Consider the following 27,451-nt stretch of genomic DNA (forward strand, 5'->3'; position numbering starts at 1 on the left):
TTTTACTTATATAATAAGCATTAAATCTTAGGCTTTCCCATTAATTTTTGTCAAATGTATGACTTTTTTGAATCTTTCACTGGATTACCATAAGCCACAAATAAAAATTTGGAATTATTTGATCAGGTCACCTAGTCAAGATTTTCAAAATTTTATGTCTAAGTGTTTGGTGTGAATATTTCAATTTCCTTGACAGTTATTTTGCTACTTCACTTATCTAAATTGTATTGGCCAACAGTTTTTTGAAAGTCTGTTGTATGTTTTTATTAAATAGATTTAATTAGAAATAAGAATTTGGAAACTTGAACAAGAATATCTTTCATACTTTTATCAATACTGGAAAGTACATTGGCTTCATTTTCTTCACTTCATATTATTTGTTTATTTGGCATTCTGTATGTCACCTGTGTAAGAAATTAATTAATATACGGTAATATACATACAACCACAAGTTATATGTGACTGTATAATATAATTTCATTTTTATCACCTAGAATATCTAGATTTTTATTTTTCATTATCCTCAGAATCACAATCCAGATTTCACAAATTTACACTGCAAGATGTTTATTTGAATGAAGTATAACATGTGTTTAGGCTTAGAAACTAGAGAAGAGTTGCCTTCTATAAGTGTACATTCTGTCCAGAGATAGAGAACCTACTTTATTAATCCATCCCATTATGATATTTATATGAATCAGTAAAAATGAACTAACACTTAACACCGCTGCATGCTCTGATCTATAAATATAAAGAAAAAAATTTTTTGATAGACATTTTCTTCTCCACATTAGAGTCTACCATTGAAAACCATAGATGATGTTTAGACATAATTTAGAAGTCAACCGTCACCTTTTCTAATTCCTTCCTTTATCAAGGGAAAATTGTCACATGGTTCCATATCTCTCTCTCTCTTATATTTAAAGAATATAAAAGTGAAATACTTTAGCTTCTATTGTTTGTGCTTTGTGTCTTTAACATCTACTTGATAGGAATTACTTTCTCACTTTTGCCATTTCATGTTAAATATTTTATATCACATCCTACTCAGTTAGTATGCAAGTTTAAAAAGATTATGATTGAAATTTTCATTCCAAAGGTCAAAATGTTCAAAGTTTTATTGTTCCTAAAATAATCAAAGTGGCTATCTTGCATTTATGTTAGCATTAAAGTTAACTGTCTCTAGCAGAGTTTGAAAAATTGTAGTGGTTATTATGTTCTGATGGAATACGTAAGGCACTCATGGAGGGATGGGTATTGTCTATGAATCATTAGCTACTTAAAAAAAATTGATTGTTAAAGGTAGTCCTTTGTTGTATTAGATGAAGGCAATAATCATTATTCTCTAAGCAAAGGGAAAATTAAGTGCTAATTAACAAGTTATGAAGCGCACAATAGTAGTTAGAGAATAAGCAGCATTTTCCCACTGGTAGCAAATGGTATCTGGGAACACTAGAGTCAACAAATTGGTTGCTGATAACTAATTGTATTTTTCAAATTCCCCAAAGTAATGTTAAATGTCATGAGGTTACTCAACACCATAGCAAAGTTTCTGTACTGAAATCTTAACTTGTAATAAAATTTGAATATTGTGCTTTTAAAATTATTATTTTAGAATTTATTCTATACATGATTATTTACTTACATGTAGTATGTTTATTGTTAATTTGACGTTTTCTTTTAAGAACTTGAAGTCTCTATTCAGTTATAGTTTTATTTTCTTGTTTTTTATGTTAAGTCTTCGGGAAAAAAAGATATATGTGGCCTTCTTTTTTTTTTTTTTTTCTTTGCGGTACGCGGACCTCTCACTGCTGTGGCCTCTCCCGCTGCGGAGCACAGGCTCCGGACGCGCAGGCTCAGCGGCCATGGCTCACGGGCCCAGCCGCTCCGCGGCATGTGGGATCCTCCCGGACCGGGGCATGAACCTGTGTCCCCTGCATTGGCAGGCAGACTCTCAACCACTGCGCCACCAGGGAAGCCAATGTGGCCTTCTTTATATTAATTTTAAAATAGTTTGATATTAGCTTTCATAGTCATCAAACAAGAATTGCTAAGTTATCTATGTTAGCAGTTTGAAGCATCTCATCTTTATTGATGATGTGGTAGAGTTGACATATTTTATGTTCTTAGCTATTATGCCATAACTTAGGTTTGATCTTGAAAATTGGCTTTTAAGGTATTTTAATTCAGTATCTCCATGAGATAAAGGATTGAATACTGAGATTAACTTTTTGATATCACATAGACATAATTCTGAATGTTGACTTTGAGTTTTAATAAATATAAGAGAATTCTAAAAAGGCAGCCTCTGTTAATATAATTTTTGATTTCTCAGGGAAAGAACAGATTCGTACTTTTGTTTTTTCAATAGTTAGAATTTATACACACTGAGATAAAATCTGGTCTCCATATTGAATCACTCACAAAAATAAGATTGCTCATCTAATATCACTTTGGAATCACTCATGCCACTTTGTGATAAAAACAAAGGGGCACAGCTGCTTCCCCAATTTATCACAAGCCTTTTGGAGCCTTCTAGCCTCCAAGTGAATTCCAAACATATAAGTCTCACTTTGGCAAACTGAGACTCTTGTCTCTCCAAACAACTGTAAATGGCTGCTTTCCTATCCTCTTGCTTGGTATGAGTGAAAGCAAACTCAGATGATGATTAAAGAGAGGGACTTTACAACTTTCACTCCAGCTTATTGTCCATTGTCCCTCTACCCATTTGAGATGAGGACCACAGGAAAACCCTTAGCCATGTGAGAAATTCCCATTTGTTGCTCAAATTTACCTATTTTCTGTTACTTGTAACCAAAAACTTTGGAGAAATACGATCTTATCAATAAATGCCTTATTTAAGTTATATTAAGGGCTCTGATAATACTCTTTTTATATATTTGTTAAAAGCAGAATGATTCATAAGCTGATCTAATTGAGGCTCTTTCTCCCTTAGGTCCCTTTGAATTTTAGGTACATGTTTGATGATCATAATCCTTGCAGGCTAGAATCACAGGCACCTTCCACAGAACGTCCTCGCAGTGCCCTACTGCTTTGGACTAATGGTGAGGAAGTCTGGCTCTGAGATATCTAACTCCCTGGAAGATGCCAAAGATTGCAAAAGGCAGAGTGGACTATTCCTCACTAGGAAGATACCCATATTTGCTTCTCAAGTGGCAGGGCTTTTCTACAGAACCCTTAGGAGAAATCAGAGAGGTTCTTGAATTGGTCTTCTCTAAAGACAACCAAGAAGGGGAAGAGGAATGCTTACGGCATGAGCAAGAGCTTAGAAGAGGGAATGAGCTTGTCACATAATGGAGAAGCAGTGTGGGTGCTGTGGAAGAGGTGGAGCAGAGGTGAGAGACTCCCATTAACGAGCTTAGAACAAGGTGAGAACATGCATCCTCATTCACAGGGCAGTGGGGTCTCACGAGGGGCCTTCCCAGTGAAAGAAGAAAGCTAACTTCCTGCCTTCATGAGAGGGGAGGTGGGACCAGAGGAGAGGTGACTCCACAGCCAAAAGGAAGACCAGAGCATTTCTGGCCTAGATTTACATTGTGGGAATGGGAAGAAAGAGAAAAACCGAGATTTTGAAAATATGTTAAAGTACTTTTACTTTTTGTTCAGTCTTTAGTGTGCCTTTAAACATGTTAAAGCTATGCTAAATTATATATTTCATAAACATTTGAATCTGAAATTTTTTTCTAGGTCATATATATAGATTTTGTGATATCAAATATTTAAGCTAGGAAATAAGATGAAAATATTTTTATTACTTAGGTAATCTATCAGAGTATTAAATTTTCATTATTAAAAAAAATTAAAACCTCAGATATATGTTAAGGAGAAAGTTAAGAACTCATTTCCTTCCCTCAAATCCTGATTCCACAGGGTCACCTCTCTTATTCTTATACTTTGTTGAATATTGTAGAATTTTTTGTATGCACATATAAGAATTAACATACAAATTTGTATTTTTTCCAATGTGCTTTTTTCCAATTAATATTTCATGATCTCCTCCCATGTCAATGCAATCTGTTCTGACATTCTTTTCAGTAGCACCATGATATTCCATTATATAGATGCAGCATAATTTATTTGCATGTGGCTAAATTTAAATTAATCTTATTAGATTGTTGACTCACTGGATTTAGAAATGTCTTAATTTTTTCCTTCCAAAAGCAGTACATGCCCACTATTTCATAAATACACATGTAAATGTGTGTGTGTGTATGTACATATTTGAAGTATATAAAGTAAAAAGTGTTAGGTCTCTTTCACCCTCTCTACCCTTAATCCTACCATCCTAAAGTGATCCCTGTTAATAGCTCGGTGTGTACCGTTCTACACTTACACACCTGCCTGTGCTGTGTATGTACATTCTACAAATTCCTCTGCAAATTTTTTTTTTTTTTACTATGTCATGGACCTCTTTTGTATCAATATGTTTTGTTTCGTTTTGTTTTGTTTTGCGGTACGCGGGCCTCTCACTGTTGTGGCCTCTCCCGTTGCGGAGCACAGGCTCCGGACGCGCAGGCTCAGCGGCCATGGCTCACGGGCCCAGCCGCTCCGCGGCATGTGGGATCTTCCCGGACCGGGGCACGAACCCGTGTCCCCTGCATCGGCAGGCGGACTCTCAACCACTGCGCCACCAGGGAAGCCCTCTTTTGTATCAATATGTATGAAATGCATTATTTTTTTTATAAGCTGCAAGCTATTGTATAATTATTTATTTAATTATTTAATTAACTAGCTCCTGTTGACAGGTGTTAGGATTTCTCCCAGTTTCTTTTCTTTGTATGCCTCTGTGTATATCTTTGAAATCTTTGTTCCTAGAAGAGTTATTCCTGGGCCAAAGAATAAGCTAATGTAAATTTTGATGCGTAAATTCAAATTGCCCTCCAAAACCAATATAGTCAGTTGGTTTTAACTACGCAAATTCAGAAGCATGGATACCTAGATTGATGCATGTTTTCATTTAGACATCAATTCATTAATTATGATTTTGTGTGTGTGTTAAAATTCCTGTGCTTGGCTGCCTCCTTCTGGATTATCGAGGCTATTGCTGTTTTGTCAGCTATCCTCTCACTGCTGCAAAAAAACAAAAAAGGCCTGGGGGTGAGGGCAGGGCACTTAATGCTCGATGCCTTATAGCTGTTAGGAGCTTTGGAGCCAGACTTGCTTTGCACTCCAGTTTTGCCACTTGGCATCTTTGTGGCCTTGGATAGGTTGCTTATCTTTTGTGAGTGTCAGTCATTTAATCTCTAAGATGGAGATGATAATAACAAGACCTACCTCATAGTGTCTAAGTATTAATATAGATATTATACATAGTGTCTGGCACAGACTAAGTGCTTTGTTATTATCATTATTTAAAACATGTAGCAATAATCTGACAGAGTGACTTGCCATCGTATGTTAATACGGTGTTCCTAAACACCAATATATGACAAAAGGCTGCATGTTTGTTATTTTTAAATCAATTTCTCATTGAATACTTCATTTTATCTTTAAAACGCTTCATATAATGACATCTGGAAGGGCTATACTAACTTTAGAAATGAACAATAGTAATGAAATAAGACTAAATTAAAATAATAGATATATCTGGATATCTCCTTTGTTTATCATCTTGACTCTGACTGTCACCATGTGTGAATGACTACCTGATCTAGATCCAGCACTGATTCCCCCCCAGAGCTGTGTACTGGTAGAGCTTAATGTCTGTTCATCAGGTCCCTCGGATATTCCACAGGCACTCCACACACAGCATGGACACACCGGGACTCCTCGTCATTCCCCTGATCTCAGTCCTCTTCCCCAGTCCAAGTTAATGCCACTAAGGATCACTCGAGCAGAAACTATGGCTCATTCTCCCCTTCTACCCCCTCCCCCGCCATCCAAAGAATTACCAAGATTCTACATTTTGCCTCACTACCTAAATATTTTCAAGTCTGTCTCTCCCTCTCCATTTCTGTCATCAAGGAACAATTTAGACCTTTCTCATCTCTCATTTGGACTGTTAAAATAGTTTTGTTTCGCTTTTTAATTGAATTTCCTACCCTTATTCTTATTTTCCTCTAAAACATCTGCCAAGCACATCACTGTCAGGAATAAACCCCCAGCTACTTAGTATTAGAAAGCAAGCCTTCCTTGACCTGGCACCTGCCTCCTTCAACCTCATCTCATGACTCTCTTTACCTCATACTTTTCACTCTCTAGTAACACTGAACGGACAGAAACCCCTGATCATGCTCTGTTTCCTCCCATCTCCTACCCTCTTCCTCCCCTTCTCTGCCTAATTCCCATTGATCCTTTATGATGGCTCATGTGTGATTTCTTCCAGGAAGTTTTCTCTGGGCTAGAGCCCCTAATCCATGCTCCCACAGCATCTCCATATGCCTTCCTCAAAGCTCTTAGCATATTCTATTAAAATATCTAATTAGGGGTCTGTCTCCCCATATGGATACTAAGCACCTCAAGGGCAAGTATTATTTATTTTCCCCAGCACCCAATCCACTGCCTAACACGTGATAGGAGTTCAATGAATATTTTTTTAAGCAAATCATTTTCTTGAAATAAATCAGTATCTAGAGGTATGTTGTAGTAGCCAACTAATCAACTTATTAATTGAGCCCCTACTATTTAAGAAATATTGTGCTAGGATTAATGGGAATTCCAAAAGGCATAAAACCCTTACTTCCCATCTATATTGAGAAATCAAATATGAATATATGAAAAGCTGCTTGGGAGTTATGCAGACAAGCAGTTGCAGAGTTCTGAGAAAGTGATTCCAGCTGGTGGGGGTCGCTCTTGACTTCTGTCCAGGATGAACAAGATGAAATGGAAGTGTGTTGGTTACAGAGTAGGCAGGATCTGGAAAGGCAGGAAGACAGTGTTCTCTTCCTGGTGCTTTCCTCTAATGCAAAGTAGGGAATGTATACAGAATGGAGGGTTTATCTGGAAGGCGCAACAGAAAGAAACCTGGGCCTTGTTTCTCAGTCCTCCTGGCTTCTCCCATCTCATCACTCAACCCAGAGATTTCTGACAAGATGCCTTGTTCTGTAGCTCAGTCCTGCCCTCTGCTACCCACCCACACCCCCAGCTCAACTCTGAAACTATCAATAGTATTCCTTTTGAGAAAAACGACTTTCCTCCAAGTAATTTTTTTTCGGAAGTTTGAAATCAATTTAAAGCCTAAATTATATTTGGTGTCTTCAAGTGCCTTTGAAACCCACTCGGTACTCAGTAGAGCGTAGGTTCTTCTGTCTCGGTGCAGAAAGAATTCAGTGAGAGGCAGAGTGACAGGTACGGGAAGAGTTTATTAGTATAGGACCCTTGTGAGAGATACAAGTGGGCGGGCAAGGGAGTGCCGCACTAAGAACTTAGCGGACTACAGTTTTCTAATCAAGGAAAAGTGGGGAGAGGAGAAGACCAGCTTCTTCCTCATTCTCGAGTAGACATCATGCTTCCATCATCAGCTCCTCCTCTACATCAGGTGTGTGTGGGGGTTTCTTGTCCCTACCTGGTCAAACTGGGACTGTCATGGCACAATGGAAATGAGCAAAAAGGCAGTAACGTATAGTAAAGTATGGTAAATCATCTTAGGTTTCAGGGTAATGGCACCTTTCCCTATGTTTTTGTCATTAGTGTGCTCAGAGAAGCGTGTCCTAGGAATTATTAACTTACCTACTGGTCAGGATGTGGGTCTTATTCCACCATTGTTTTATTGTTCGGGGACATGTCTCGTGCTTCTGTTGCATGGTTCTGTGGCTAAGCAAACCTGCTTTCTTGAGTGATCATTGACTTACAGGGCTCTTGCATACTTTTTCCTTTACTTATGATACCTCACTGGGATTAACTATTTAATCACGTACTTTGTCCCTTTACTCTGTCCCTATTACCTTCAAATCTAGGAGGTGAAAAAGACTAAGCTACAAAGCAATATGAGAGGAAAAAAATCTTATCATGTCAAATTAATCACCAAGTAATTTGTGTAAAACTTTAAGTATATAAGAAATTCAGAGAAGGGAGATTTTAGCGTAAGAAAGAGCAAGCTAGAAACACTGTTTGGACTTGAGTTTGGCCTTGAAGGGTATGTAGACCTTGTGTAGGCAGAGGTTAAGGGAAAGAGCTTCCCTTGCAGTTCAGACAGCAATGTGGTGGAGATTTACTGTGACTTGTTGGAGGCCATGAAGAGACCTGTGACTGGCACATAGGAACTAGTCTATAGATTACTGGTGAAAGCATTAGCCAGGACTCTGAGCTTGTGGGTGTTCTTCCATTGTTCTCCCATTACTCCTCTCTGCTTCATATGCAAAAAGCGGGGGGTGGGGGCGGGCGGGGCACTGATTATAGAAGAATGTGGTAGTTCACACAATAGAAGAAAGCTCTAAACAATTAAACCTCTGGAAGGACAGAAACTGGAAGATTTCTGGAGACCTGAGCAAATGGAACTTAGCTTTCAAGCTGTATTTCATCACTTGTTGTCTTGGTTTCTCCCCATGTGATGACTTCATTCTCAGAACAGTTTCTCCACTCCATAAAGTAGGTGATCCCTGGCAGCTAGCTTCTTGCTTACATCCTGACAACTCCCTGGTACCTCTGTTCAAAATGTCTCAGAGAAGGCCTCTGAACAGGCAAGGAATCAACTCGTTACTAGAAGGGGGAAAAGGGTGCTGGGCAGACAAAAACTAAGGTGTCAAATAAATGGATGACTGAATGCATGACATGATACCTAGCATAAGGGCAGGTTACATACAGAGTCTTGAAAACTTGTCTTTGATGTTTAAGTTATACATGGTTGTTGTTAAACGTTTTTGAGCAGAAAAGTAACTTGAGAGAAGTGTTTAAGAAATAGAACTTGTCCAGTGATGTGTAAGATTACCTGAATGGGAGGAGAATATAAGAAAACTGCCTAGAGGACCATTTTCTCTCAGATCTAAGTGTGAATTTTGATGAGAGTTTATCCTGAAGCAAAGCCTTAAACATTGAAAACAGGATGGCTAGGTGGGAGTACAAAAAAAAATAAAGAGAGAGGCGATAGAGTAATGGTTCTCAGAGTGTGATTTCTAAATCAGCAGCCGCAACATCACCTGGAGCATGTTAAAAATATAAATTCTCGGGCTTCCCTGGTGGCGCAGTGGTTGAGAGTCCACCTGCTGATGCAGGGGATGCGGGTTCGTGCCCCGGTCTGGGAAGATCCCACATGCCGCGGAGCAGCTGGGCCCGTGAGCCATGGCCGCTGAGCCTGCGCGTCTGGAGCCTGTGCTCCGCAACGGGAGAGGCCACAACAGTGAGAGGCCCACGTACCGAAAAAAAAAAAAAAATATATATATATATATATATACATAAATTCTCTGGCCCCACCCCAGACTCACTGAATCAGGAGCGTTGACGGCAGCCTGGCAATCTGTGTGTTAACAGCTCCCCAGGTAATTCTGATGCCTGCTATAGTTTGATCCTAATGTAGCAAGCACATTTAAAAAGCTACTTATGAGCTTTGTGACCTTGAGCAATTTATTTAACCTCTTCATACTTTCAAGGCAAGTGCTAATGTTAGTGCTTTCCTCACAGAGTTTAGAGGATTAGCATAAATGTATGGAAGAATGCTTATAACAGTATCTGGCACAAAGTAAGCATTATATAATTATTTTCTATTATCATTGATAGCACTTGGTGTTTGAAAGAAAGATACACATAAAAGATGATTCTCAGTGCTGGGTAAAGTTTACATTGTCTCTTGTTGATGGACCAAAATTGTCCATATTATTCTTACATGGATCTTACTGAGTCACGCTGTTCCTAGAAATCACCTCCTGACTCCCATAGTACTTTGTTTTTCAACTGAAATTTAGTGTCATTGCTATTTTTCTTAAAGAGTACTTTCACATTTGTCCCTCAATGATAAGTAACTTACTTTCTCTGAGCCTCTTTCCTCATTATGGTTTTGGTGAAGGTGAGAAATAACGTATGTATGGCTTTTACCATATATTATGTGTTCAGTAAATGGTAGCTGTTGATTACCCTTATCTCCATTTCATCTTGCCGCTCCTTTTTAAACATTGTTTCTCCCTTTCTTTGTTACCTTGTCTGTGACTGTTTCTCTTTCACATTCTTCCTTCTCTTCTATGGCAGAGGTTTTCTGTTCCATAAAGGGGTAGTTAGTATTTTAGGCTTTACAGGCCATATAGTCTCTGTCTTTACTACTCAACTCTGCCATTGTGGCACAGAGCAGCCAGAGACAGTATGCAAGTGAATCCGTGTGGCTGTTTTCCAATGAAACTTTGTGCACATTGAAACTTGAATTTCATATAGTTTTCATACGTCATGAAATATTCTCCTTTTAAAAGTTTTCCCACCCATTTACAAAGAGAAAAGCCAGACTATACCATAGCTCACAGAGCATACCAAGACAGGCTGTGGGCCAGATTTATCCTACAAACTATAAAGCCCCAATCCCTGTTAGAGGGGACTTTCCCCTTCCACTAATCTCTCACTGCCTTTCCCTCTTTCTCCCTTTCCATCTACTGTTTTTTTTTTAATTGAAGTATAGTTAGTTGATTTACAATGTTATGTTAGTTCCAGGTGTACAGCCAAGTGATTCAGTAATATATACATAGCTACATGTGTATATATAGCTGAACATATATGTGTGTGTGTATATATATTATTTTTCAGATTCTTTTCCATTATAGGTTATTACAAGATATTGAATATAGTTCCCTGTGTTATACAGTAGGTCCTTGTTGTTTATCTATTAGTAGTGTGTGTCTTTTAATCCCAAACTCCTAACTTATCCCCCCTTCCCCTTTGGTAACCAAAAGTTTGTTTTCTACATCTGTGAGTCTATTTCTGTTTTGTAAATAAGTTCATTTGTATCATTTTGTTTAGATTCCACATATAAGTGATATTATATGATATTTGTCTTTCTCTGTCTGACTTACTTCACTTAGTGTGATAAGCTCTAAGTGCATCCATGTTACTGCAAATGTCATTGTATCATCCTTTTTTATGGCTGACTAATATTCCATTGTATATATGTACCCCATCTTCTTTATCCATTCATCTGTTGACGGACATTTAGGTTAGTTCCATGTCTTGGCTATTGTAAATAGAGCTGCAATGAACATTGGGGTGCACGTTATCTTTTCATACTAGAGTTTTCGTCTTTTCCAAATATACACCCAGGAGTGGGATTGCTGGATCATATGGAACTCAATTTTTTTTTTTTTTTTAAGGAACCTCCATACTATTCTCCGTAGTGGCTGCACCAATTTACACTCCCACCAACAGTGTAGGAGGCTTCCCTTTTCTCCACACCCTCTCCAGCATTTATTGTTTGTAGACTTTTTGATGTCTTTCTAGATACTCTTATCTTCCTTTCTAATTTGTCACAACCGAGGTACCAACAACACTGGGCCCAATGCAATGCAAGTTGAATTCTAAAGTATTTGTGTTTATTGAACAGTTTAATATTTTTTATTATAATATAAAAATCAAAGACAACTAATATTTATATATGCAAAGAAAAACCAAGTTCAGTTTAATTTTTCATGTATTTTTTAATTTACTTTTTCCAGTCAAAAGCAATATTTTCATGAAATAAACTGTAACAGAACAACAGAGCCCATTACTGGCCATTTATATCAAAATAGGTTGACAATCAACTCCTGATCATGTCCTCAATTAGTTTTTTATCTGTGGACTTTTCTCAGTTCTGAGTTTTTAATATATATTGGAACTAATGCCTTTTTTCTTGCCTGAAGTTAAATAGTTGAAGAGGGATAAATTTGCTCTGAAGAGACAGGGGTGGCCACAGGAGCTGATAGTGACTGGTATGAAGCATGGCCCTGACTAGTCACCCCCATCCTACTTTCAGATGCTACTCTATACCTCTCTCATAACTGTTACCACCAGTGGTGTATGTCACATGGTTGCCTAGTGCATTATACGTACAAGGCAAATCTTTGTTGAGCTAGCAAGTGAAACCCACTTAAAGATTTTTTTCGTAGCTCATGGGCCTTTTGAGGGAAGACAATATAAAAGATGATATTTTCCCAGGGGGCTCCAGAGTCTTATTTGAAGTTTGAAGGAGATATGACTTTGCCTTTGTGGCTGAATTAACTATTACTTAGGTGAGGAAGACAGCTAAAAAGGTAAAATAACTATAAAATTTGCTCGGTGAGGTGCTATCACACCTGGTAAATGGCTTCCCTAAGTCTAGGGCCTGTGCTACTCTCTGTTAGAATAATGAGCTCATGAGTACAGCTTTCTGGGTGGGTACGAGATATTGCTATTATCACCATATCTATCTCCTTTCATATTAACTTTAACATACCTTCATAGGCATTGTAATTTGCCTACCTGATTAAAAAAAAGTGCAAAGAGAATCTTACTCTTTATTTTTTAGTATAAGAGAGGAAAAATGTTCAATCTCTTTTGAAAGGTTATGATTCAATTAGAAAATATATTAGGAAGCATACTCAGCAGGTTAGTCTTAACTTAAATCCATCTTTGTGATGATGGCATATTTTTACGCCAGTGTTAAATTTTTAAAATTAATTTTTAACATGTTATATTAAAAGCTGATAATGTAACATCTCTATCATGGCATATTCTTTTAAAAAGTGAAATATCAACTCTCAGATACAACCTTAGACTATAGTATAAATGAATTGTTAACTTAGTTTAAGATTTTTCTGCAGGTTAATTTTTGGTCATGATAATAGAATGTAACACCTATGATAAGAGCTATAATTAACTGAACTCTAGCAAAATTTGAGACTGAGAAAGGGATATTAGGAAGATATTTCATTAATAATATGCCATTAGCATACAGTACTTAGAATTTAAACCCTATTTCATTACACTAGAGATGTCTTTTTATTAAGATGTTCTTTAAAAGGGTCAGCATATCTACGTGTTTATAACTGGGAGTTATACCAGCATAAAACAAAAGTCAGCTGAGAAAATATTCAGAAATTTATCCTGGGTACATTTCTCAATTTTGGCTGAATTCAAATGTAAGCCATTCTTTGATTAGCATCTTCAAATAACAGTGACCGCAACAGGAGTCAGATATTCTCTCTCATGTTCTCAGTCAGAAAAACAAAATAAGAAAGAGAGAAAATAGCAGAGGGACAGGAGTATTATACCCTTGGCAAATGAATGAGAAGTCTGATCCCTTGTTAATGTAATACTGACAGCTTCTGCCAGAGAAGATGGAATGGAGTGTGGGAGAATTTTGTTATCATTTAGCAGTACATTTAGGTAACATCCAGTGGAGCCAGTGTTGGCCTGGGAATCATAAAAGGGTAATAATAGAAGCAGTTTCTTTTTAGTTTTTCTCATTGACCCAGAAGAATAGCTTCAAGATGACTTTATCTCCACCCTTTTCAGCCAGTGGTATGTGAAGCAAGGAGAGATTTGCTATGTGAGCCCTTCCAAAGGGAGCAGCAAGTCTCCATGTCACGTGGGGGCTTTGCGTGGGTTGTGAGGATTTATTCCAAACACAGTGACTCCCTCTGTCCCTAGGTCTACCTGTCTTTAGACCATGATTACCAATCCTGTCAGTTGATGCAAAATTAAGCATAACAACTATCTTTGCCTGGAACAGTCAGAGAAAGAAGGTATAGCAAATGCAGATATGGTGTATACTAGCAATTCAATCTATTCTAATAGAATGATTTGGTCATCGTGTCTCACTATCAAAGCAGTAGCCACTTGGTACTAATCTGTGTGTTTATCTAAATTCATGAGCAGGTAGAGGATTAGTTAGTTATTCCTCAGTTTATTCCCTCACCTTACCACAGGGCCTGTGTCTTAGTAGGCAGAGAGTTCTCTCTGTAAATGTTTTGAGAACTTTTATCATATGGAAAGAGTGATAAGGAGATTATGAAGTAGAAGCTGGACCAAACCCATTCTTCTTGCAAAGGGAAGTAGACATTTCTAGAAGCTACAGTTCTCCTCAGTGGGAGGAAGACCCTGAGGCCTGCTCATCTGACTTCTCATCAGGTTAGGCACACCAAGGCAGAGGGCCTTAACCAGGTTATCAATGAGGCCCTAAGACCTCAGTGGATCGGGGAACCTCCTGGAATCATATGCCATTCTTTCTATGAGCATAGGTGCATAGCTTATATTAGCCCCTAAAAATGATGATGACCACACACACATGAAAATAAAACCAGTGTTTTGAAGGGTTGACATAGCAAAGAAGCAGTGGAAGGTCTTGGAGTGGAGCTACCATTCAATTTTATGCATGTTCAAGCTTAGAGATGGACCTATTAAATAATAGTGATATTTAAAGTATTTTACAGTGAAATAGGTCTTTGATATAATGTTTATGGTTCTTACTCCCCAAAGTATTTCCTGTTAAAAATTGACATACAACAGTTAATGTTAAACTCATTTAATATTAGTATTTTACTAAAGAAGCTTGCTTATGGTAGGGAAAAAAGCCAAACGAAATGAGTTAAAAACAGTTGGTGTTGTCTCTGACGCTCACCATTATGTATCATCCACTATGATGGATAATGGGAATGCAGTAAAGAGGGAAAAAATCTCTGCCTTTCAGATTAAAGTTGCAGGAGACAACTCGCAAACTAATTATTATAAATGACACAGTAAGTGCTAAAATAAAGATATGTGCAGGGTAAAATAGGGAGGAACATGGAGAATAGGAAACTAAGCTGGCCTAGGATATGAGGGCAGGCTTCTCAGAGGAGGTGGTAATATCACACATTTATACAGCCCTTATTACCTCTCAGGAACTGTTCTAACATGTTAACTCAGTTAAAACTTATACACTATTGAGGCATAGAGAGACTAAATAACTTCCTAGAAGTCACACAACTAGTAGGAAGCAGTGGCAGAATTTGAACCCAGACCCTCTGGTTCATAATTCCATGTGTTAGTTACTCCATTGTGCTACCTCTTGTGCCTCACGTAGTGGTGCTAGAAATAGCAGTATGCCCCATAATAAAACATGGGGGAAGAAACAAAAGTAAGGAAAGAGCAAAAGAGAAGGGGAGTCCAACTTCCAGCTTCTAAGAGTTAAACATTTCCTGAATTCACTTTCAGATTCATTTACCTTTCTGAGGCTCAGCTTTCCCTATAGTTCCTTCTGCATCCTCTCACCATATAGAAGAAGGGTCCTGACACTTAACTGTGGGGTATCTAAATGTCTATGTATTCATTGTGTCTGGTTACACTTTCACTCAACTTCAAAGTTATTCACTTCCTCCTTTTAGTCATTAATTGACTTGCTCATTCATTTACTCAATTTATCTTAAAGTTTTACCCTGTTTGTTTTGGGTAGTACATATGGAAGCTTCCTTGAAAGAGATAAGAAATAATAAATTCAGTTTGGAAAACTAAGGTGGAAATATTCTTTGTCTTTACCTCAAATGCTTTCCTAGTCATATAAATTTGAAAAATAACGAAAAGTTACAAAAATAATGCCATAGAAAGGGGGATAAACAGCTTCAATTTCTTCTTAGTGTATGTGACAAAAAAGCAATGCCTGCAGGTCCTTCAAGATTTCCATCTACTGACGAGGCTCCTGTAACAAAGAAGGGACTTAGTGTTTACGTTCTGTTCCTTCCCGTGCTGTGTGGCTCCTTGGAAGCAGGCGCTCAAGAAGGCACAGGGCTCCTTCAGGCCACTGGAACACAACAGTGTGCTCCAAAGCCCCACCTGCTCTCAGAAAGTGACTTGGGTACTAGGAAAAGTACAGCCTGTTATTTGTTCCTAAGCAATGTCTGCTGACTTCTTATTGTAAGACTGTTAAAAAGTTCTCTTTACTGGAACAAATATCTTCCATTTGGATTATGTCATGAATTTCATCTGGAATAATGAGACTTTCAATAGCTTTTTTGTGTCACCTCTTTTTTACATCACTTGTCTGGTGGCATCAAGAATACTTCCTCACTGAAAATGGATCCATTTACAGTCAATAATAGGGTGGCTAGTGTTCGTTTTTCTTGGGAAAACTAAAATGTGCACCTTTTATCCTATTATACTGATCCACCAGCTTCAGATTATCTGATTTTCTAGCTTCTCATTTTCTCATGTATCTTAATGCTATTATTAACAAGAATTCTGTTGCTAATGGTTTTGGAAAATAATATGTGTACTTTCAGCCACAACCCACATTTTTATGTTCTGTCTGATTTAGCTGGACTTTGATATTTATTCCAAAAGCTGCTTTGTTGTAGATCAAATGTGAGAAGCTTTAATGTCCCTCTAGATTTATTTTCAGTGTCCCTATTTTTGCTACAAGATAATGGAGTTAATATTCCAACTATTAGTTACTGGGTGAAAAACACTTCTAAGTATATAATTTGTAGTATTATATATTCTTTATAAGTGATATATCTATATGTGTGTGTGTGTGTGTGTGTATGTATAAATATATATATAGAGAGAGACAGAGACAGGAGGCAGAGAGACAGAGAGAAGAGATTCTCTATTTTGTTAAGATAACAGTTCTATGAATATCTGTGCATTTTTTAATGGTGGAATTTTTTTCTAAAATATAATTTTATTTTTAAACACAAAAAAATTGTGTTTTAGTCAGTTATATCAATATGCTTTATCAAATTTCCACATCATCATTGTTTTTATATCTTTTTGCACACATTTTCTTTTTTAGAAATAATTTTAAAATTTATTTTGTCAAACAAAATACTAAAAAGAATGTGTATATAATACTGTAATTATTTGTCTATTTATTTATTTATTGACTTATATCTTTAAATATTTATTGTTTTGAAGAATGCATCTTAGGATTAGGTATGAAATCTTTCTTTGTTTTATATTTCTTTCTTTGTTAGATATTTCTAGGGATTTCATACATTTATTTTTTTAACTAGTATTTTTGAGTGTCTACTTTGTGCTGGGTTCTTAAGATACTATAATGAATAAACTGGACGTAGTCTATGGACTCAAGGAAATCATTTTACATTTGTGATGAGTGTGCCTGAAGAACTCTAACTATTCTTTAGGTGTTTTTTCTAGGAGCAGTTCTACCTTTGCCCAGAGCAAATATATAGATAAATAATAATTTATCTTAGAAATTCCCTACAGACATTCCATATTTCTTCCAGAAATGAAAAAAAAAATCATAAATACATTTCTTGACCATGGAAAAAGTAAAGGGTTTTGTTTTGTTTTGTTTTTAATAGTTATTGATGTTTTATACAATAGCACCTCTTCGGTTGACTTGCTAAGACCAAAATCCATTTTCTGATGCCTAGAGAGTGATTTTCAACCACAGGGGTTTTTAACTAGAGTTCATGGATCCCTCAGGCAGTGGTCTCAAACTTCCCTTTGCAGAAAACTCACCTGGGGCACTTGCTTAAAAGGGATCTTGAGATGACCTAGGGATTTGCATTTTTAATAAAACACAAAGTCCTGGACCATGCTGCCCTATGACAACCATGGATGGACTTCAGGTGGTTCTGTTTAGCCCTGAAACTATGACTACTTGAATTGTTTTCAATAAGAGTGTCTACAAGGATTTAGAAGACTTTCATTAGTTTTTCAAAGGAGTCTGAAAAATACCATGATTCTATTAGGAACAACAGTTTATAAGTGGAAAAGGGCAGCAACAAGAACCCACAGTGAAAGGCCTAACAATATGGGGAAACACTACAAAGCAGCTATAAATACTCAAGTGGGACTGTAATCCAGAGCAGTGTCCCCTAAGCAGTTTGAGAAATTCTAGAAGTTAATAGATATGTCAGTAAACCAGTGTTCACTGGTCAAAAAAGTTTGAGAAACATTAAGTTTTTAATTTTTTTAACTTTATTATAGAAGTGAATAGACTTTATTTTACTAATTTGCACTGTGAATCACTTAAAAGAATCGTTAGTATGTAGTAATTCCCAAACCTATTTGATCACAGAACACTTTTCGAATGATTGTCATTTTGAGAAATGCCCTTTAACAGAGGGACAGACATTAGTCCCTGAGTGCAGCACAAAAATAAGTAACTTTAGGGCTTCCCTGGTGGCGCAGTGCTTGAGAGTCCGCCTGCTAATGCAGGGGACACGGGTTCGTGCCCCAGTCCGGGAAGATCCCACATGCCGCGGAGTGGCTGGGCCCAGTGAGCCATGGCCGCTGAGCCTGCGCGTCCGGAGCCTGTGCTCCGCAACGGGAGAGGCCACAACAGTGAGAGGCCCGCGTACCGCAAAAAAAAAAAAAAAAAAAAAAAAAAAGAGTAACTTTCCTTGTAACCTTGTCATGAAGGAAAATTTCAATTGTGTTCTAAATACTCCAAATAATAGAATAGCAGAGAATTTTATATTTTAGAAAAAAGTTTTATTAAAAATATAGAGAGAGGAAAAAACCTCAGCTATCTAGTTATTATTTACATGAATTTATTCATTGTTAGTTGATGGTGAATTTAAATAATGTCTTGCTCTAAAATGGAAACTTAGATTTTTTCTTTATAATTTTCTTGGGATTTAGGAGAAGTTTGTATTTCCTAAGAATCATAGAGCTCATTCTATAATAAAACAACAATCCTTATTTCATGTATTTTATAACAATGATTGGTACCCAGGTAAACATATTTGCCTGTGTGTAAACAGATATGTCCAAAATTTCTTGAAGTGAGACAGTTCTACAGTGATTTAAAAAAAAAAAAAAAAAAAAGGTAAAGACCAGATTGGCTTAACACGGGAAGGCAAACTCCTGGATTGATTGTATCCAGATAAGAATTTAATCTTGAAAGAAGAAGGAAAAGGAGATTAATTTAGTGAAGGCAAAAGTAAAGGGAGCTCCTGCCTGGGGAAACCCTTTCCTAGTGTGATTAACAGTGAAAAGTCTAAGGAACAGAAAAATAGGTATGCTTGGGCAGAAAGAAATCATGAGCTGAAGTGTGATGATTAAAACAAGTCCTGTGAGATGCTGTGTGGGAAAATAAAAGAAATAAGTTTGGGAAATTCTATTTCATCCTTTGTGTTTTACTTTACTTCAATTGGACTTTCACAAAATGAATTCATCACAAATTATTTTCCCCATAAATTAACCCTCAAGATGCACCTTGGGAGAACGCTGAGCTAGTAGTAATAGGAAATAAGAACTACTAATTAATGGACCTGTATCATAATCATTGCTTTTCGGGGACAAAATGATTAGATTTAGGTCATACATATTATTCTATCCTCTTTCATTATTAAGTTATAATGATTCATGGATTGAAATAGATTTGCCTTTCAATATTGTTACATTTCTGGATCCTTCTAAATCCAGGTCATGAAGGTAAGACCTTTTCAAGTATAATCCTCCAACCCTACTTTTTTTTTTTTTTTTTTTTTTTTTTTTTTTTTTTGGTACGCGGGCCTCTCACTGTTGTGGCCTTTCCCGTTGCGGAGCACAGGCTCCGGACGCACAGCCTCAGCGGCCATGGCTCACGGGCCTAGCCGCTCCGCGGCATGTGGGATCTTCCCAGACCGGGGCACAAACCCGTGTCCCCTGTATCGGCAGGTGGACTCTCAACCACTGCGCCACCAGGGAAGCCCCAACCCTACATATTTTTAAACAAGTAGCACTGTTAGGTCATATATATATCTATACATAATTCTCAGAGATTTGGGGGGGTGGCTTTTTTGCTTACTTTGTAAACATTCACAATATTTCCAATTTAGAATTGAGCTACACAAAACCTATGTTTAATTTCCAGCCAAACTATTAAAGAATTAGGAAGAATCCTGAAACTTTTTGAAAATTTGCCTTATAAACAATCTGGTTCCAAAAAGAACATCTTTATGATTTAGAAGTTTAGACCAGCCTGCATCTACAGGCCAAATGAGAATCAAGCAACAACTAAGTGAATCATAATATATTTGTTCTTTCTTTTCGTTTTTGGGTCATGATTTTAATGGCAAAACCTTAGTTATACATGATGATTGTACACGCTTGTGTTCTCTGGCATGCCGATGGGAGACTAGTAGATGTGAATAGGGCTATTTAGAGATAGACTTTAATATATGTGGGGTTAGCATCGATGTAGAGGTGAAACAGTTTTTATAAATACTTAAAGATTTTTTTAAGCATTTTTTTACTCTTTAAGAACGGGACTAAATTCCACAGTTTAAGTTGGCTGACTGGTCTCTCTCATACTATCTGCAAATATACCATGACATTTTTGGTCTTACATCATATGAAAGGCTGTATCACATGGCTACAGATTTGATACCAATATTTTAAAGTTTCAGTTAAGCAAGTGGATAACCCATAAAATTGTTACATTTCTGGAAATTTCCTTCTAAATCCGTGTGACAAAGGTAATCTTTTCCTCACATGGAATCACCAGACCTTATATCATTTCTAAGTAGCACTCAGTATTTTCTCTCCAAAGGCACTTTAAATGCTTACTTTCTAAGAGTTTACAAATTTTCCATTTTGTAATTTAGCCTCAAGACACTTCCTACATACATGTTTAAAGAAGTGGCAATCAAAAAGGAAGGATTTTTTTTTTTTAATCCTTGAAAATTTGGTCAAAAGTACCATTTAGTGAGGTCAGTCTTTTTCTCCATACTCCTAAGGAGTATAAGTTTTTTTTTTTAATCATATTAAAATGCTAGTGTGACAACAATTAATGTCATTATGAGGGAAAAAAATCAATCTTTTGAGTTGTATTGTTCTTAGGAAAGCAATAGATATAATAATTATTTAGACAAAAGTTATTTTTAATTATGATTTCATGAATAATATAATCTAGATTCAATAAGTTAACTTGCTTCTTTTTATTGATCTAGGAACAACACTTTTAAGGTCTTGAAGACTTATATCCTTTATCTAGTCTTTTTTTCTTTTAAATTTTTATTTTAATTTCACACTTTAAAAAATATCAGATTCCCCAAAAGTTAATGTTTTACCACATTTCCAAATTTGCATCCTCTTTCCCACTTAAAACGATTTCTCTTTCTGAACTGAGAATAAATCACAAGTATTTACCCTTATGTACTTCAGTGTGCATTTCTTAAGAACAAGGGCATTCTTTTTCATAACCACAGTATAGTTGTCTAAATCAGAAAATTAATAGTCATGCAGTAATAGCATTAGTTTGTAGATCTTACTTAGATTTCATCAAATTACCCTAATAATGTCCTTTATAATAAGATAAAGTAAAATGCTGATCATGTATTGATTTCAGTTGTCATGTCTTTTTAGATTCCTTTTGACTAGAACATTTCCTAGTTTTTGTGTTTCCTGACATGACACTTTTGAAGAGTACAGACCAGCTATTTTGTAGAAAGTCCCTCAGTTTAGGTTTGTCTGATATTTCCTTGTGACTAGATTCAAATTATGCCAGACCTTAAAAAAACAGAATTGTATAAGATGTGATTTTATAACGACAAATCACATTCCTGTTAATAACTCTGAGATTTAATATAATTATTTAATTGTCATGTTTGCATCAAACAGTATATCTCCAGATTCCCGGGGCGGGGGGGGGGGGAAACTCTCCCAGGAGATTTTGTATGTATTTACTAAAGAACAAACTTGGTTTAATTATTAAGGATCTTGTTAGTTTTGATGATTTAAGGAATCATTGATTATTCTAATATTGAATGAGAAAACACATAACATGTTCAACAGTATTGATCTGCTCTTTTCACAGTTACTCCTGAATGCCCACAGAAAGGAAGAAATGTTTTCCTCTCCTTAGATGAACTCGAGTTCTTATCACAGCTCATAAAATCCTTTTTGAAGTTGGAACAAAATGTTCAGGAATTATTTGAAGAAATATTTTTATGGCTCAAGACACCCAGGAATACTTCAGGTAGTATGCTCTTCTGCAAATCTATAATTCTGTTTTTGCTTCCTGCTATTAAATCTATACCATTACCTGAATAAACAAAAATACAGGACAGAATTCTTTAAATAAACATTAACTATAAAGCATACCATGAAATTACATTTTTATCCCTTATACATTGTAAATTCCATAGTTTTAATTGGAAAGCATCATAAGTCAATTTTGGATAATTGTCTTTAGTTAAAATACGATCAAAAATTTTTTTTTTTAACTCAAAGAAACACCACCTGGCCTTTGGAAATATCAGAGACCGGATGGTCTAGTAGCTCCTCTTTTGCCACTAGCAGCCTGATGACCTTGAGCAAAATATTTAGTTTCCTTAGACGACCAGTTTCTCATCTTTAAAATGATGATGTAAGACTAAGTTAATTTTCTCTTTATTTTCTTTCAGTAGTAAGTGCTTTAGATTCCAATATATTATGTAGGGTTGTGAAAATTAAATGATTTAGTGAATGTAAAATATTTAAAAGAATGTCTAGCATATCATAAACAATAAATGTGAGTTGTTACAATTGTAATTATAATTATACAATATGTTGTTTTTAGTTAGTCTCAACAAAATCCTTTTAAAGAAAACTGTGCCATGTGTGTTCAAATAATGTTTCTAACAATTCAGAGGCATAATGGTTAAGACATGTTCTCTGTTTTCATATCTATATTTATAAAGATTTTCATCTATATCAGAGTGGACTATACAAAGTTCTCTTTTACATAATACCACATATTTTAAGGAGAGTAAATTTGAATAGTGGCTGCATTTGCAAAACAAAGTGAAGGAAGCAAGTGATTAAAACTCAATCTGCAAATTTCAAAACCTGATTTCTTAGTGAAAATTACATGTAGTTTAATATATTTACTTCTGTATTTCTTTATTTACCTAGCCTGGGTAAATAATGTTAGAAAAGTTAAAGGATTGGAGTTTGTTTTATATTAAGCATAGGTTACTGGCCTTCTACGTTTCAGGTTAAGTTTAAGCAGCACTATTAAATTATAAAATAAATAATGTAGATTGTTTTTTCCAAATTTGGATATAATTTGAAGAAAAATGAGTGTGGAATATAGATTTCTGAATATGACAAAAAAATCAAATGGGAAAATAATAAAAACATAGGACAGATAATATGAAAATTAAAAGATGGAATGAAAAAGTCGATTTATTAGTAGGTAATGTGAGCCCTAGAGGGTCTTCTAGATGGAACTAACTGGATCAAAGAGAGATCTGAATAGAGAAATATGATGTCCTAATTTTTGACAAAAATTTATTGGTGCCACAAGCAGTTGACGCTTGGTGTTGGTACTCATCCATCATACCTGGCTAAGATTTGGCATCTCTCATCCACATCTCTAGCAGATCTTTTCTGAGGTGTGGATCAAAAAACAGAGTGAACTCCAGAGCACCTAGACCCCTATCCATTTGGATTCATCTTGTATTGGTCCTGGGCCAGGCCCTTGAGAAATAGCTCATTCTGAGAACTTTATTCCTCTTAAGGGCAGCATAAATTCAAAACTAGAGTTGTGTTAGAGAGGTATTCTAAAGATACAAAAGTTAAATAGCCAAGAACTGAAGCAAAGAGTTGACACACTGATTTCAGGAAAAAAGGAGAAAAAGAAAAAGCTGGTTCAACTGCACTGGATTGAGATCAAACAATGTTGAGACTTGCCAATGCTGTGTATTTGAGAGCAAAAGTTATGATTATTGAATAAAATCAACAGAGAAAACATATAATTTTGCCACAATATACAGTCTTACCCCCAATTTGTCATCATATAAGCAGCATGGCAGATAAAAGCAACTTCAGTATCACATTAATAATAGTGTACTATAGAAACACATTTGTGGATTATCAAACATAGTAAGTGGAAGGAAATTTGAAGGACAGCTGTAAGAAATGTCTAAGTATTAGAACATCCTCTTGTGATATATGTGTTCTTCATCCATATATTTTTGTAACAAAGCCAAGATTTAATCTGCCATAATTTTATGTAAATGGATCCCTGAAAAGAATGATCTTGAGGGAAATTGTCAAGAAAAATCTTAAATGGTTTATTCAGGGTAGCCACGTTAGTCAATTCTTATCAAAAGCCTTGGTTTCTTAAATCAGGAAGGAAAAGATTTCTTGAATGATTAAAGAAACCAAATGAATCTTAAGTTATCCTGATAGTTAATGTTTTGCTTAGAAATCTTGTGTGGGAGAGGCTGGGGAGAAAAAAGATCAAGTCATTTGGTTTTTGGTGTATTTGTTTTGATTGGAACATATTTTGCTAATAAATCCTGGAAGGAGTTGCATAGTATGTCTATGTAACCAAAACAATGTGGTGAAAAGTAAGGTGTTTTTTTTTTTTTTTCATTGTCCAGATGTTTTAAAAATATCCAGGTGCTTAACATCACATAGAGAAAATATAAAGATGATTAACCAAATGTTTTACTTTTTACTTTGAAGTTTACTACTATAATGTAGATTTGGCCAACTTGGCAGTGCTTTTAGGAATTTGAATACAACGCAATAGATTTTGTAGAGACACAAGAAATATTTTCTGAGAAAGAAAAGATATTTAGTCATTATATTTATTTGCTTTTGTTTGGTCATGATTGGATGGTTTTCTAATTTGGTCATTTCAGAAAAATGATAGGACATTATTTCACTGTTATGGGATCTTACTGTATTTCTTTTAGGATTATCTTATCTTATGGAGTGGACTCGGGTTTGATTTATGGGGCACTTCTAATACTCCTTCAGAATAAAGCTGTTCTTCGGGCAGTTCCTCAAATTTTCCAAAGGTGGCATCTGAGATTTATCTAAACCAGGAGGTTTCTTGGCCCTCATTTTTCTTTAGCCCCAGCAATGACAAAAAGCAATGGCTGCTTCAATTGGATGTAAGAAGAACACTTAGGGTTTGTCTCAGAAGAATCAAAGATTTCAGATCTTCTGAAAGATTGTTTGTACTCTTAGGGGGTCTTAAGAGGGGTCAAATGGCTTCTAAGAGTTCCTTAGCTAGATGGTTAAGGGATTGTATTAGGGAGGCGTATGTAGTTAAGGTAAAGAGGCTCCTAGGGTTTGTAAAGCTCATTACACTAGGACTTTAGCTGTTTCTTGGGCAGAGAGGTCGAAGGCTTCCACATTGGAAATTTGCAAGGTGGCCACCTGGGCTTCTCTTCATACTTTTTCATAGTATTATCTCTTGGATGTAGTCTCTTCTACAAATTCAGCTTTTGGTGGGAGGTTGCTTGTGAGCCAGAAAAGAACAGTAAAGAAAAGAGAGACTTGTAGTTCTCACTTAGAGCTGCCAACAAGGCAAGTTGCTTTGTAGTGCACACAATGGGAGCCTATGAAGACCAATTTGGGTGTGAAAGTGGATGTCACAGGGAAGTACTGCCAACCTCTACTCTCTATGAAAGAAAACGGCAGTGTGGAAACTAACCAGAAGTGTAAAATGAACCACAGCGAACTCCATAGGCAGAGGCTGCTCAGCAGCTGGCATTCCTGTGACCCTCTGCCCTACTCTACTGAGGTCCTTAGTCTGGGCACGCTCTTAAAGAAACCAGTGTTGACTGCATGCAAATAACTATGTTTCAGAACGATGAGCCAAAAATGGGCTACCTTCTCTAGACAATGCTAATAAGTGTATAGAATGTCCAATATATTTTTAAATAGGTGAAATAATTTGTTAAATGTTCAAAGAGCTCATAAAATTTGACAATGCCAAATTTTGAAATTGACCATTTTGAATTCCAAACAAATATAAAAATGCCACAATTCGTTAAAATCGTGAGATATCTTATTAGTCTAGATTCAGTGTTACTAATCCTGCCTTAAAATAATCCCTTTGGCTTCTCTGTATAGGATTAAATTTTTAAAAATGTTTTTAATTTGGAGGGGAAGATTATATTATACAGGTTATCATAATTGCTCAATAATTCTTTTTCTATCTTACTATAGAATTGCTCACCAGCAAAAGAAGTCTTGGGAAGCTTATCTTATTTTTTAGTTCATCTTGAAAATAGGTAGATGGTGTGTGTAAACATCAAAGCCCATTACTTTGAGTGAATAAGCAGGATGTATTTGGGAATGAAATGATAAATATAAGATAATTAACCTTTTTTATAAGTTTTAAACTATAGTTACACAATGGCAAATAGTTAGTTCCAAGAATAGACCTGCAAAGCTTGTGCTTTGAATTAATGTTATTTTTCCAGGGTGAATACCTTTTACATCAACTATTTTTATGACCTATCTGTAGAAAAGTAAAGTGACATTAAGAATCCAAGTGTTTCCTCTTCATGTCATTGACAACTTGATCTTTATTATTTTTTTCTTCTTTAAAACTATTTTCCAATAATAGTCCAGGCATGTAGTAAAACTTTTAAACAGGATAAAAGAATATATGGTTAAAATTAAGTCTTTTTCCACTCCATTTGTCTAGTTTCCCTTTCCAAAAGCAACTACTTCCATATATACCCCCATGTTAAAATAACACCAAATATTGTCATACTATACAGAGATTCTTTTTTTTATGAACAATTATCTAGAAACACCCCATATTCAGAAAAACAGCTGAATAGTTTTCTATTGGTGCATGTACCATAATTTAATCAGCTACTCATTAATAGACACATAGGGTTGTTTTTTCCTCTTCATTTGCTTCCACGAACAATGATACAGCAAATTTACTTGAAGTATGTCTTATATGTCCTCATGTATATCTGGACAGTAAGTTACTAAGGTGGAAATGCTAAGTAAAAAGGAACGGTCACAGAGAGGATGAAAAGACAAAACGTAGACTGAGAAAGACATTTGCAAAATACATATCTGATAAAGACCTTGTATCCAAAATATACAAAGAACTCTTAAAATTCAACAGGAAAACAAAAAACTCAATTTAAAAATGAGCAAAAGATCTGGAGAGCTCACCGAAGAAGATATACAGATGGCAAATAAGCATATGAAAAGATTCTCAGCATCGTATGTCATCAGAGAAAGGCAAATTGAAACAAGGAGTTACCATTACACTCCTACTAGAGTGGCCGAAACCCAGAACACTAACACCACCAAATTCTGGCAAGGATGTGAAGCAACAGGAACCCTCATTCATTGCTAATAGGAACGTAAAATAGTACAGTCTCTTTGGAATACTGTGTGGTTGTTATCTCATAAAGCTAAACCTTGCCTTATGTGATCTAGTAATCACACTCCTAGGTATTTATGCAAATGAGTTGAGAACTTATGTCCTCACAAAAACCAGCACATGAATGTTTACAGCAGTTTTATTCAAAATTGCCAAAATTTGGAAGCAGCCAAGATGTCCTTCAGTAGGTCAATGGATAAACTGTGGTATGCCAATACAATGGAATATTATTCATTGATTTAAAAAAAGAGATATCAAGCTACACAAAACGTGGAGGAAACTTAAATGAATATTGCTAGGTGAAAGAAGTCAATCTGAGAAGCCTGCATACTATATGATTCCAACTATAAGATATCCTAGGTAAAGCAAAAGTATAGAGACAGTAAAAGATCAGTGGTTATTAAGGAGGGTGAGGAGTGGGGTAGAGGTGAGTAGGTGGAACACAGGGGATTTTTAGAGCAGTGAAATTAATCTTTGTGATAATAATGGTGGATG

General features: G+C 36.0%; 1 protein-coding gene across 1 annotated transcript in view; it reads left to right on the forward strand.

The window, feature by feature from the left end:
- KIAA0825 overlaps nucleotides 1-27,451 on the forward strand; it is a 405,751-nt gene that overhangs the window by 90,642 nt on the left and 287,658 nt on the right. Inside the window, exon 6 of the mRNA XM_082836448.1 lies at nucleotides 21,635-21,796. Within this exon, the coding sequence (XP_082692574.1) occupies nucleotides 21,635-21,796 (162 nt within the window). The remainder of the gene's footprint in view (nucleotides 1-21,634; nucleotides 21,797-27,451) is intronic.

This window comes from Leucopleurus acutus (genome assembly GCF_964270905.1).
Source record: "Leucopleurus acutus genome assembly, chromosome: 3".
NCBI lineage: Eukaryota > Metazoa > Chordata > Mammalia > Artiodactyla > Delphinidae > Leucopleurus > Leucopleurus acutus.